The sequence below is a fragment of the Aquarana catesbeiana genome, linkage group LG05 (assembly GCF_042186555.1).
Source record: "Aquarana catesbeiana isolate 2022-GZ linkage group LG05, ASM4218655v1, whole genome shotgun sequence".
NCBI lineage: Eukaryota > Metazoa > Chordata > Amphibia > Anura > Ranidae > Aquarana > Aquarana catesbeiana.
The window spans coordinates 362,028,760-362,042,359 of NC_133328.1; the positions used below are offsets into that span (position 1 = coordinate 362,028,760).

Genomic DNA, 13,600 nt, shown 5'->3' on the forward strand with positions numbered 1-13,600 from the left:
ACCCACGGGCCCTGTTGCTGCGCCACCAGGCTCGGAGGAAAGGGCCCTGTCTGGGGGTCAGGGGGGCCCTTCATGGTTTCTTGCATCGGGGCCCTGAAAGTTCTAGTTACGCCACTGCTATATACTATTTATTTCAGGTACTTATATAGCGCCGTCAATTTACACAGAGCTTTCAATATACATTGTACATTCACATCAGTCCCTACCCTCAAGGAGCTTACAATCTAAGGTCCCTAACTCACATTCATACATACTAGGGACAATTTAGACAGGATCCAATTAACCTACCAGCATGTCTTTGGCGTGAGGGAGGATTCCGGAGTACCCGGAGGAAACCCACGCAGGCACAGGGAGAACATGCAAACTCCAGGCAGGTAGTGTCGTGGTTGGGATTTGAACCAGCGACCCTTCTTACTGCTAGGTGAAAGTGCTATCCACTACACCACTGTGACATAAAATATGTCCCAAAGCATGTGATAACTGTCACAGATTCCTGTGTCCTTATATCAACTCTCAGCTGAACTTTCATGCCCTTACAGTAAATGGATGATTTCATGTACGGAATCATGGAAAATGCAGATCTAGAGGCAAAAGTGACACTGTCTTTAGAGGAAAGCCTTGGTTTAAGAGCTCATTCCCAATCTATTAGATTGTAAGCTCTTCTGAGCAGGGCCCTCTTAATCCTGCTGTATTTTATTGTATTATAACTGTATTGTCTCCCTTTTATATTGTAAAGCGCTGCGTAAACTTTTGGCGCTATATAAATCCTGTATAATAATAATAATAATAATAATCTATTAATTGTTTATTCATTTGTGTTACTACTTTAGTAAAATTTGTAACTATTGTTTTTTTGGTAATTAAGCATTATACAATAACAACTAGGTTTCAACTGCTAAAAAATGTGTCTTTTTATCTGCACAGATAACACTGCTTGGATCTTAACCAGGAAATCTGGCTTCAAACAGTCTGAACAGAGCATGTTTTACATCCCCGTCTTAGTATTAGACAATGGGAGGCCCATGCTGAGCAGTACTGGTACTCTAACAATACAAGTTTGCAGCTGTGATGAAGATGGTGACATAATGTCCTGCAGCGCTGAACCATATACATTACCCATAAGCCTCAGCAGAGGGGCATTAATTGCAATTCTTGCTTGCATATTTGTGTTATTAGGTAAGATACTGTAACAAAATATTACACTAAATTGAAACACTTGCAAATACCAGATCATATGTGAGAAACCTAACTTTATTGTACAAAGAACATATAGAAATATATTACATAAATCATGTATAGAGCATACAGTCAACTCTAATCCCTCATAAAATGTTTCCTTTTTCTTCAGATTTCTGTAGCCATAGGGGCTTAACCACCTCACGCAAATCGCCGTAGCTGTATTTCAGTATTTGATGCTAAATACCGTTGTTATGGCAGCAGCTAGCTGCCATAGCCCCGGTATTTCAAGCAACATCGCATGGTTCTCTTTCAAATAAAAGTGGTCTCAGCAGTGGATGCTCCGCAAGATCACTTTTATCAGAGGGCAGGAGAGGGCCATCTGCGCCGCTTACCGGAGCCATCGGTAGAGGCAGAGACGATCGCGTCTACTCCCCTCACTGCCTGGATGCCTAGTGAGGGAAAGATGGCCCCCACTCGGCTCCATAGCATTAGAGGACGGAAGTGACATCAAACGTCACTTCCGCCCAATGGTCTTAAAAGGGAAATTATTTTTTTTGCAAAAAAAATGACATTCCATTTTTTTAATTTATTTTTTATTGCACTTTAGTGTAAATGTTAGATCTGAGGTCTTTTTGACCCCAGATCTCACATTTAAGAGGTCCTGTTATGCTTTTTTTCTATTACAAGAGATGTTTACATTTCTTGTAATATGAATGAAAGTTAGCCAAACATTTTTTTTTAAAGGACAGTGTAAAAAAAAAAAAAAAAAAAAAAGTAAAATAAATAATAAAATAAAAAAATTTAAAGCACCCCATCCCGCTGAGCTCGTGCGCTGAAGTGAACGCATACGTAAGTTGCGCCCGCATATGAAAACGGTATTAAAACCGTTTTCTCTAGGGTGTATGAAAAAAAATATATAATGTTTGGGGGTTCTACGTAATTTTCTAACACAAAAAAAAATATTTTAACTTGTAAACAACAAGTGTCAAAAAGAGGCTCAGTCCTTAAGTGGTTAAATCATGGCATGCCAAACAATAACAAAGATTATGTATAAAGTGCTAAAATCTGCAATAAATTTTTAGCCAATAGAATAATGAAAGTTCAGAACTCATTTGTTGCTAATCTTTGCACATTGCCTTTCCCTTTTATTTTACCATAACTATGTTCACCAAGATCAAAATGATCTCTTTCTTTTGGCCTCTGAAAGATTGTATTAATGAAACTGACTTTCCTTCAAGGTTTCTGAATTTTTTTTAGACACTATGCTCTGTATCAGTCATTGTGCATCCCCCCTACAGCAATAGTTCTTTTTGATACAATGACACTCTGTTTAGTCTTCAGATCATTGTAGGGGCAAAGTCCTCTGACACCCAAAGCAAAGATGGCAATAATTTGCTTGCAAATAAGATGGACAAACATGCCATGCATATATCTCCTAATATTCCCCAGGATTCATTCTACACTTCCATATGTGTCAACTTCTAATATGAGCACACAACCCCCAGACCAGTATTTCTACCTACAAAGCTCCATCAACATCACAGGTTTCCCTTCAATCATCTGTTCAAATTTGTAAAGGTCCCTCACTACAGTAGACATTTGCCATCCTTAGTTATATGTACTGTAAAATATACTTTACATTATAGGCCTCTGAAAATAAGGCTCCACCTCTTAAAACCCATTAGTCCAGCATGTAGCTTTAATCAGAACATACATACAGTAGTCTAATACAACTGTCAGTTGCACATCAGCAGTGAAATAACAACAAGATTTTCTGCAGAAACCCCGTTTCTTAGTTTGAAGCTGATTTTAGTTTTAGTTCTATGTGAACAAAATGACAGAACCCTCAAGATAACAGAGGCCCAAACAGCAAATATTCAGTTGTTTTGAAAGTAATGAATGTATCACATCTCTGCTGTCTCCCCAAGAGGGAAGCATACACACTGGATCTCTGTGAAGAGCTCCAAAGAATGACATGGTAGTATGATCACCGACTTTTAGAATACTCTCTGTCAATCAACAATGATCTGCACACTTGTGGTTGAAAACCACCTTCCTGCATTACCCATTAATGATTAGTAATGTCTGAAATAGGCCAATTAATGATTAATTACCCAGTAATGTAATTTAAATATTAATTCATGTTTTTCATAATTAAATATATAGTTGTGTTAAACACTGCAACACTAGAAAAGCACTGTTTGTTTTAATTCTCAAACAAAGTTCCTTGTCAAAAGAAGTTTATTGAGTATACAATGTTATAAAGATACATAAAGTAAGTTTACAAGGATCTATAAAGTAAGCTCATTGTTTTACAGTAGGGTTTATATAGGTAAATATCATGAAATTTAAAATATTAAACATTGGGTTCACGTAAACCTAAATTAAAGATATATATCATTTCCTTAGTTACTTTTGTAGGTATTTAAATGATTTATACCTACTATACATATTGTTTACAAGTAGAGTGTATATAGGTCAAATAAATTCTGATAATGAGCTTTAATCGTAAGGTGGAGAAAAGGAAAGAGAAAGAAGAAAAAGGGTTGAAAGGTAGAGGTATGGTCCACAAGGTTGTCCCGCTCGTCAGTTTATTACTCTTTTTAGTTCTCTTTGAAGCCTTAGAATGGGTGTCTCTGTAAGTCATTTAATCTGTTACCATGGCAACAGGACAGAGTCATTGAAGTTTGACAGGAACTGTTGTTTTATCCAAGGATGCCAAAGTTTTTTAAATTTTGGAATTTGATTTTGATCGATGGCTACCATCTTAGCATGGGACATTGTATTATTCATTCTGTGAATTGTTTCTGCTAGTACCAATGTAGGAGATTTCCATGCCTTGGCCACTGTTTGTTTTGCAGCCGTTATTAGTTGGATCATAAGTTTGAATTGAGAGAGTGTTAACCATTCCGGTTTTAGATTAAGTAAAGTTAAATATGGATCTGGTTGTATTATTTTTTTAAATATTTTAGATGCAATCACGAAGACTTCCTTCCAGAAGGTTTGGATTACTGGGCACGTCCACCATATGTGTAAATATGTGCCTATTTCTGGGCATCCTCGAAAACAAAGAGTTGAGGTATTAGGTGAATATTTTGCCACTCTAGCGGGTACAAGGTACCAGCGAGTTAGGATTTTATAATTTGTCTCCAGTGCTAAGATGTTGGGTGAAGATGACTTAGATGTGAGCCATATGTTAGACCAGTCCGTGTCTTCTAAAGTTCGTCCCAGGTCCTCCTCTCACCTCTGAACGTAAGAGGGTCTATTAAGATTTGCTACTCCATATAATTGATTATAAAGTGATGAAATTGTACCTTTAGCAAATGGATCTTTTGTACAGATTGATTCAAAAATGGATAATTGGGATAATGGTGTATCCCCCTTTAGGAATGGTGTATAGAAATTTTTGATTTGGAGATATCTAAATATCTCAGAGTTTGGTAGATCATATTTTTCTCTAAGCGATGGGAATGAAAGGAATGATTTAGATGCTATGAAGTCATTTAGTGTCTGAATGCCTGATGTTGTCCAAGCTTTAAAAGAATTTGGGTAGATCCATGCCGGATAAAAGGCCGGATTTCTGATAAAAGTAAGGAGAGGATTGTGTGGAGATTGTAACTGATATTTGGTTTTTAGTTTATCCCAGAGAGATAAGAAGTGTTTAGTTATGGGATTATGAATTTTAAAGCGGTCTTTAGGATCAAGCCATAATAAATTTGATATTAATAGAGGGTCATTTTCTGAAGCCTCTATAAATACCCATAATGGGATTTCCTGTTTTGCATGGTATTTGGACAGACTGGCCAAATGTGCTGCTCTGTAGTAGTTAGTAAAATTAGGGTATCCCAGGCCTCCTTTATTTTTGGGAAGATGTAGTGTGTGTATAGGTATAAGTGGTTTAGAAGAGCCCCATATAAACGAAGTTGCTCTTTTTTGTACTATTCTCAAAAAATAGGAAGGAATTGGAATAGGGAGGACTCTGAATAGATAAAGCAATTTGGGTAGAATAGTCATTTTGATTGCATTAATCTTCCCTATCCAGGATAAAGGAAGTTGCGACCATTGTTTTATTAGATTTGTGATCTGTCTTAATACAGGAGGATAATTGGTTAAGAATAAGTCAGAATGAGATGCTGTTAAATGAATTCCAAGATATGGGATTGATTTTTCTGCCCATGTGAATGGGAGTGCAGCCCTAGCCGGGATCAATTCCATGTTTGTGAGTGAAATATTAAGCACTAGGCATTTCTTAGGATTAATCATAAGGCCGGATAGGGCTGCAAATCCATCAAGAGCTGGTATTAAGTTAGGACCAGAGACCTGTGGTGATGATAGAAAAAGTAATATATCGTCTGCATATATACATAATTTGTGTGTAATACCTCCTACTTCAATGCCAGTTATAGTTTGGTTTGTTCTGATGTATTGGGCCATGGGTTCGAGTATAAGGGCAAATAATAAGGGAGATAATGGGCAACCCTGTCGGGTACCTCTTTCGATATTAAAGGCTTCAGATTTGTATCCAGCATATTTTATATAGGCTTTGGGTTTATTATATAATGCTTTGATCCATGTTAAAAAGTGGGGTCCAAAACCCCATTTTTGTAATGAACATTGCATATATTGCCAGGATACTGTGTCAAATGCCCTCTTAATATCGAGAGATAGAAAACATAAAGGGATTTTCCGTTTTTTAGCAATATGTGCCAATAACACTGCCCTGCGTATATTATCGCCTGCCTGTCTATTTGGCATGAAGCCTACTTGATCTCTATGTATTAATTTTCCTATAATGCTATTGAGGCGTTTTGCTATTATTTTTGCTAATAATTTAATATCGAGGTTTAACAGAGAGATAGGCCGATAATTCACACAGGAAGTATCATCAGAAAGGGGTTTTGGGATCATACAAACAATTGCCATTAGTGTTTCTTGCCGAAAAGAATGTCCATCTAGAAGTTTGTTAAAAGTTTCAGTGAGAATGGGAGAGAGTATTTCTGAGAATGTTTTATAGTATAAAGCCGAGTAGCCGTCTGGGCCTGGTCTTTTGTTAAGTTTTAGGTCTTTTATGGCGTTAGCAACTTCATCTATAGTTATAGGCTCATCCAAACTGCTTTTTTGATTCTGAGATAACTCAGGTAAGGTTATTTTTGAGAAGAAGGATTCAGCTTCTGTAGGATTAAATTCATTGTTTGTCTTGTATAAAGTTGCGAGATGTGAGTGAAATTTATGGACTATTTTAACTGGATTACAAGTGTAAACATTTTTTGATAATTTCAAACGTATTGGTTTGAAAGATTTGTTAGTTGAATTTAATGCCCGAGCCAAATATGTACCTGGTTTGTTTGTATTCATGTAGAAATTGTGTTTGGAGCGTTTGAGGGATTTATCAACTGACTCAGTGAGAAATAGATCGTATTCCAATCTAGATTTTTGCAGATGAGATTTTGTACTATGAGATGGATTATCTTGAAATGATATGTAGGCTGCATTAAAATTGAGTTCTAGTTTTTTTGCTAGATTTTTGCGTTCCCGTTTAAATAGTGCCATTTGTCTTTGTATTGTACCACGCAAGACAGGCTTATGAGCTTCCCACAGTGTTATTGGGGAGATGTCTGTTGTATTATTAATTGATATGTATTCCTTTAAAGCTTATTCAATGGCCATCTGATGTAGTGGGTGTTTGAGCATTATGTCCGGTAAGTACCACGTTGGGTCATGCGCTTTTGGTATGGCTGAGGCTATAGTAGTGTATACTGCATTATGGTCAGACCACGGAATCGGAATTATATCTGATGCAATAATTTCTGTATCATTCCTATTGTTAGAAAAATATGATCTATTCTGGTGAAGGTTTGATGAGGGTGCGAGAAATAAGTGAATTTCTTTTTCATTGGGTTACTTTCTCTCCATGAATCTACCAGATTGTATTTGGAAAGAAGTTGAGAAAAAGGTAATCTAGAGGTTATTTTGGATGGTGTAAAAGGTGATTTATCTAGAAATGGGAGGAGGACCTGGTTCGAATCCCCACACATTATCACTGTTCCTATTTTGTGTGTATTAATCACTTGTAATATATGTGAGAGGAATGGTGTAGGTTGTTTGTTAGGAGCGTAGTAGGAAATCACCGTGATTGCTGTATCCATTATATAACCCATGAGTATCAGGTATCTACCTTCTGGGTCTTTAATTTCTGATGATAAGGTGAATGGTGTGGATCGGTGAAATGCAATTAGAGTTCCCCTTTGCTTGGTACAGGCAGAAGCCGTGTAAATTTGTTGATAAAAAGGAGAAATATATTTTGGAGTAGAATCTTTGGTGAAGTGTGTTTCTTGGAGGCATACTATGTGAGCCTTCTTGTTATGGAAAGTACGGAAGGCTTTGGTCCTTTTTTGAGGGACATTTATTCCCTGAACATTCAGGGAAAGTATATTCAGTGGTGCCATGGCAATAGATCAAATAGTTTTGACTTACTTTTTGTTATGCAGAGCTGACTGCGCAGATCAACCTGTGTGGACTGAAGAGATGAATAGATAGAAAAGAAACCAGTGAATTCTGGAGTAAAGAGTAAACAAAAAACATATGAGATTAGATGATACATTGTATAAATTATTTTTTGCAAGTAATCACAATTTACCAGTGAAAGAGAATAAATATCTCTCTCAGGGGAATAAGTGCCTTCGTCACACTCCCACATAATATGGTTGGGAGAATGAGGAGGGCTAATGGGGGTACACGGATCTTCCGCTTACAGGAGAGAAGTGCTATGTCAAAAGACATCAAAATGATGTTTCATTAATTGGAGTGCAGAATATAGTTTTTGTTGAAATTATTTATTCCAGGGTGGTTGTATATGGTTAGTCTTGCCCTAGGCTAAATAATTCAGTTAGAAAGGTACTGTTAATAACTTTGGTATTGATGAAGATAGTTTGAATTATTTTGGGATTTTAACCCTTTTAGAGTAAACAATTACATATTTTATTCATATGTAACTGTTTAGATATGTTAACTTATAAAATTGAGGTTGTATTGCTTCAGATTAGAATAAACAAAAATATAATTCTAGGTACTAGTTAGGTAATAATATATTTGTTTTAAGAAAAGAAAGAAAAAGCTTCCATTACTTCTGGATTATTGAACATATTTGTCCTAAAAAGTAATACATCTATTGTTATTACCTGATAATATATAACTGAACAAGAATTTCCTTATTTCACTTATATATTCTAAGGCTATATGAATCAGTAGTAATAAGAAATATAACTGGAATGTAACATGATCCCACACAGTGTGTGACTATCAGAATGCAGTTACATTCAGTTATAAATATAGGTTTTTTATAGAGAACCATCTCTTAGTATAATAAATGAAGAGATATCAGGAATTAGGATGTCAGTCCATTGAATCTTCTTGGTCCATGGATGATGTGGCATAACGGCCTCTTTTGTGAGAATGATGATTCCCATTTTGTTCTGAAATTTTCTGGGTGCTGCCTGAAGGTGAAGATGACGCCATTCTTCTGTGTGTGGGAGTGTTGCTGCTTGTGGGTTCTGTCAGATTTAGTTTTAAAAGGGTTTGTTGTAGTTCATCTGCTGATCTGCTTCTGTAAATTGTACCTTGGTAGTTAAATCTGACTGAAAAGGGGAAGCCCCATTGATATATAATGTTGTGGCGTTGTAGTTCCATTAGTTGGGGTTTCATGGATCGTCTTTTAGTAATAGTAAGTTGGGATAGGTCAACAAAAATTTGATAATTGTGTCCTTGAAAATTAAGTTCCTTTTTTTCTCTTGCAGCAATTAGTATTTGTTCTTTCGTTCTGTAATAATGAAATTTTGTGATTATATCACGTGGGGGTCCATCTTTCTTTTTGGCTGTGAGGGCTCTGTGTACTCTGTCCAGTTCTAAACATTCAATAGGGATATCTGGCTTTAGTTCTTGTAATAGAGCAGTAATAGTAGATTGCAGGTCTGTCACAGTTTCAGGTATTCCCCTTATGCGCAAGTTTGAACGTCTGGCTCTATTTTCGTAATCTTCGAGCTTAGTTTGAAGTATTAAATTCTCTTCTTTTAATTGTTCCAATTCTGTTATATTTTCTTGGGTTGTAATTTCAATTTCATCCATTTTTATTTCTAAGGCTGCGGTGCGGTTTCCCAGCTCTCTTATTTCTTTGGTTAGGCTTTTTGTTATTTGGTCTGAGGTTTGTTTTAAAGCCTTATGAAACATCTTTTCAAATTGTAATAATATTACTGGGGATGCTGAGGAGGCTTGTGGAGAAGTTTGTGAGAGGATTTGCTCTGTATCTGACTCAAATGGAGAGTCTTGCTGTGACATTTTCTGTCTGTGAGAGCGCCCTGATGCTGTATCTTGTGAGGTGACTGGAGCTGCTTTAGTTGCAGTGAGTGCCTGTGAGCTCTTTGTGAGGTGATTTTTATTTCTGCCACGGTTTCCTCCCAGTACCATATTTCCTGCCCAAACTTTCACAGTTTGTTCCCTGGGGCAAAAAGGTTCAAATGGATACCTTTTGAGCCTGCAGGCTCCGCTTTGTCCTTCTCTTCTCTCCTCAGCGGTGTGGAGCTCTAACAATGCATGTCTGCTCCGCTAGGCTCCGCCTCCTGCCCCCAATTCTCAAACAAAGTTCAAGTGTACTTAAAACCAAAAACTTTAAAGCAAACCAGTAATCAGGGAATGATGGGCTGCGATCGCTGATCTTCTTCTAAAAATAATAGCTGTCTAGTGTCAGTATATATTGAGGCATTGAAAAGAGCGAAATGAAGTCAGTACTCCCAATCAGTACACTTAGTCTGGGTCAGTGAAGCCAGAAAATCACAATTACAGCCAGGAAACAATCATTTTCAGAACTAGTGGTCATCATTGTCAACCCACATTGTTTCTACCACTACAAATTAACTTAGAGGGGACACTCCCTTCAGTACATAACTTTCCTCCTTATATAACTTCAGCTGAGCTTCAGTTCCAAATAATATAGAATGTGAAAGTATGCTGTGGTTAGAAATTAACCTGTTTGTTGTGAATGGTTCTCACTAAAAGAAACTATTACTCACTAAAAGAAACTATTGTTCTGTTGCAGTGTTGGTGCTTCTTATTTTATCAATGAGAAGACACAGAAAACAACCGTACACTATTGATGAAGAAGACAATGTCCATGAAAACATTGTTAGATATGATGATGAAGGAGGAGGAGAAGAAGACACAGAGGCATTTGACATTGCAGCTTTCTGGAATCCAAGGGAGGTCCATGTTGGAAAAAATAGGCAGGACATGCAACCAGAGATTGAAAGCTTGTCCCGTTATGTGCCTCAGACATGTATGGTGGACAACAATGTTCACAGCTATATGTTGGCTAAGTTGTATGAAGCAGACACAGACATTTGTGCTCCTCCTTTTGATTCTCTTCAAACTTATATGTTCGAGGGAGATGGCTCAGTGGCTCATTCACTAAGCTCACTACAGTCTTTCAGTACAGACTCTGATCAGAGCTATGATTATCTTACTGACTGGGGTCCACGGTTCAAAAAGCTTGCTGAGATGTATGGAACCAAGGATAGCACTTCATCTTTGTGATGGCAAAAAGGAGATTTGAGTCATTTTATGCAGGGCATTGAGCCCCACTTAATCTGGATCCATTTACTTTGGGATTTCAATTGAACGTTACATAAATGGAAAACCATAAATGGTGAAGTCACTAAACATGGATGATAGCTTATGATTGCCTAACCTTGCTCTGGATCAGCTTTATTTGGTCTACATGTACAAAAACATACTGGATAATGTTTATCATCCATGGAAGATTAAATATTTCTTGGAGTCAAAGGACCTTTACATCCTGGAGTGTTATGGCATATATTTTTATACAGCATCAACATTTACACTTGCTGTCAAATACATGAAATGGCAAATAAGCAAAGGAAAATATTGTTTTATTCTTAATTTATAAATGCTCACTACGGAAAATGTCAAATATGTGTAAAAACAAAAAATAATAACACTGTTTAATCTATTTCTATGACCAGTTTGATCTCATATTCATTTCTGTATAAGCACTGGAATCTTACATAGTATCCGATCAAACATAATAATACTAACATTTTTGTTTTCAGTTTTATGGAATTTTTTCCTTTTTAACTTTATGGTGGCACTTGCTGAGATAAAAAATGTTAAACTGTTTGTGCTTGCACATCCTGTGTCACTGCCATGTGCCAAATGTTGTTATTACATTTTATATATGAAAGCCAAATACATAATTTAAGAGGACCCCAATAGGGAACATTAGTTTCTAACACAACCCCAATAAAATGTTCTTTTCTGTGGAAAATAACCCTCATGACGTCACCATGCACCCACATGGACATTTGAAGAGAGTTGATTTTTTTTTTGTGTGTAGCCATTCTTCCTGTTCATGTCATAGCTGAGCAGGTATAAACCTAGAAGAAAATCTTATCTGGATCCTGTTTACGTTCTCTTCGTGCAAGGGGGATTTTTCTCTGTGTACCTGCTCTATGTAGCAATGAAGGAAGAATACACAAAGGATTTGTGTTGTGTGCTGGAGAACTTTGTATTGCATCCCCCCTGCTTCACCAGTAAAACAGAGTAGGTAAAGATTAAAAACAAGATCCACAATTTTAACATGGCTGACGTTCATCTTTAAGGTGTATGTACACTACCAGCATTCTAAATGGCTTACTTTATGTTATTTAACCGAAAAAATGTTTACATCAGAGCTGTCCAAGTATTTCCATTATGGAGCCTACATTTCTGTAATTAGTATGTTTTTGTGGGCCTGTTACTAATGAATTCAATGAATATGTAATCAAGCAAAATTTTTCAGGGAAACTGGGAGCTCCAAAGAGCTTTGGAGGGCTGCTTTTAGCTTACCAGTTAGACAGTCCTGTACTTGATGAACAATTGTGGAATCCCAGAAAAGTAAACCACATTTTGTATACTTGTCAATAATTTTGGTAATGAAATATGATGTACTGAACGGCCAGTACTTTAGCACTTCTTTAATAAAAAGTTGTACTTAAAGATATCTCTTATGTTTTGTTGTGTATGTTTGGTCCACTGATATAGTAATTGGTTTCCTATTTAAAATGAATGTCCATCTGCCTTCACAATACTATTCCACTTTTAGAACAATTTTTTATACATACCTTCTTTTAAGTGTCTTCAGTGATGTCACGGACCACTTATATCCATTTTTCCTCAGATTGAGAGTGGATCCCAAATGTTGGCATGTAGTAACATGGGTCCAATCTCTGCAGCATTCTCCTGTGAGTTGGGAAGACTATAAAACCATGGGCTCACAGGAAGTAGATTCATACCATTGGCACTGGATCAGGTAATCTGCAGGGGACAGCGCTGGAGGTTTGATGAGTACTGCTGCTACAGCTACTTTTTTATTTTACCTGATGCCAGCCAATGTAATTTTGCATTCCTTGCCAAATTTGATTTGAACTTTAAGCTACCTTTATCTCACTATGTACAACGGCACTTAACTAGCTTTCATTAAATCACAAACTTCCCCTAAGTCCCTTGTTTAATGCTACCAACCTTCCACCACACTCACCTAATTAGGATAAGTATCACAGTGACAAGATTAAATCACATGGCAAGTCTAGGTGTGGAAGACAGTTTACTCTGAGTATGATTAGAACTGTTGACTAGACGAAACCTAGAAGACATCTTTTGGCCTAGCCTGCTTGTAGTTCAATTCAAGGTGTATGGACTCCAATTGTTGGCTATGCAGAGAGTATGCTCAGGCCAATCTATTTTATCTGTAATTTACATGCAGAATTCATTACTTCACAAAAAGGCAGATGTGTGTTACTCTGTTCCAGGAACACCCAAGAATACTAATGTGGTCAACAGTGTTACAATGCGATTATGTAATCTTTCCGTCAATTAATGATGAGCTAAACATACCCGGGTTTGGTTTGCTGAACATTCGACAACTAATATTAAAGTTTGCATCCGAAATCCAAACCCCATTGAAGTCATCTTAAAGTTCCTTTTTTTTCAGTAATCACTATTTTCCTACCTAAAAGTCAAGGTATTGACAAAGAAAGGACATGGGGGGTGGGCACTGACCTGGGGAACATGTATTAAAAATATGATATTATCATTTAGTGGAGGCAGGCCATTTTAAAGCAAGTCAAATGGCAACACAATAGAGTTGATTTACTAAAACTGAAGAGTGCAAAATCTGGTGCAGCTCTGTATAGAAACCAATCAGCTTCCAAGTTTTTTTGTCAAAGCTTAATTGAACAAGCTGAAGTTAGAAGCTGATTGGCTACCATGCACAGCTGCATGATTGTGCAGATTTTGCACTCTCCGATTTTAGTAAATCAACCCCAATAAGTATGCAGTTCTTTTAAATAGTATGCTTGGTGGATGCCTTAAATCT

General features: G+C 36.9%; 1 protein-coding gene across 2 annotated transcripts in view; it reads left to right on the forward strand.

Annotated features, from left to right (window-relative positions):
- Positions 1-12,178, forward strand: part of CDH20 (cadherin 20) — a 691,588-nt gene extending 679,410 nt beyond the window's left edge. For both annotated transcript variants that reach the window (XM_073630897.1, XM_073630899.1), the window contains 2 exons: positions 925-1,176; positions 10,268-12,178. In XM_073630897.1, coding sequence (XP_073486998.1) covers positions 925-1,176; positions 10,268-10,761 — 746 coding nt within the window. In that variant the 3' untranslated portion in view covers positions 10,762-12,178. The remainder of the gene's footprint in view (positions 1-924; positions 1,177-10,267) is intronic.
- The last annotated feature ends 1,422 nt before the right edge of the window (positions 12,179-13,600 follow it).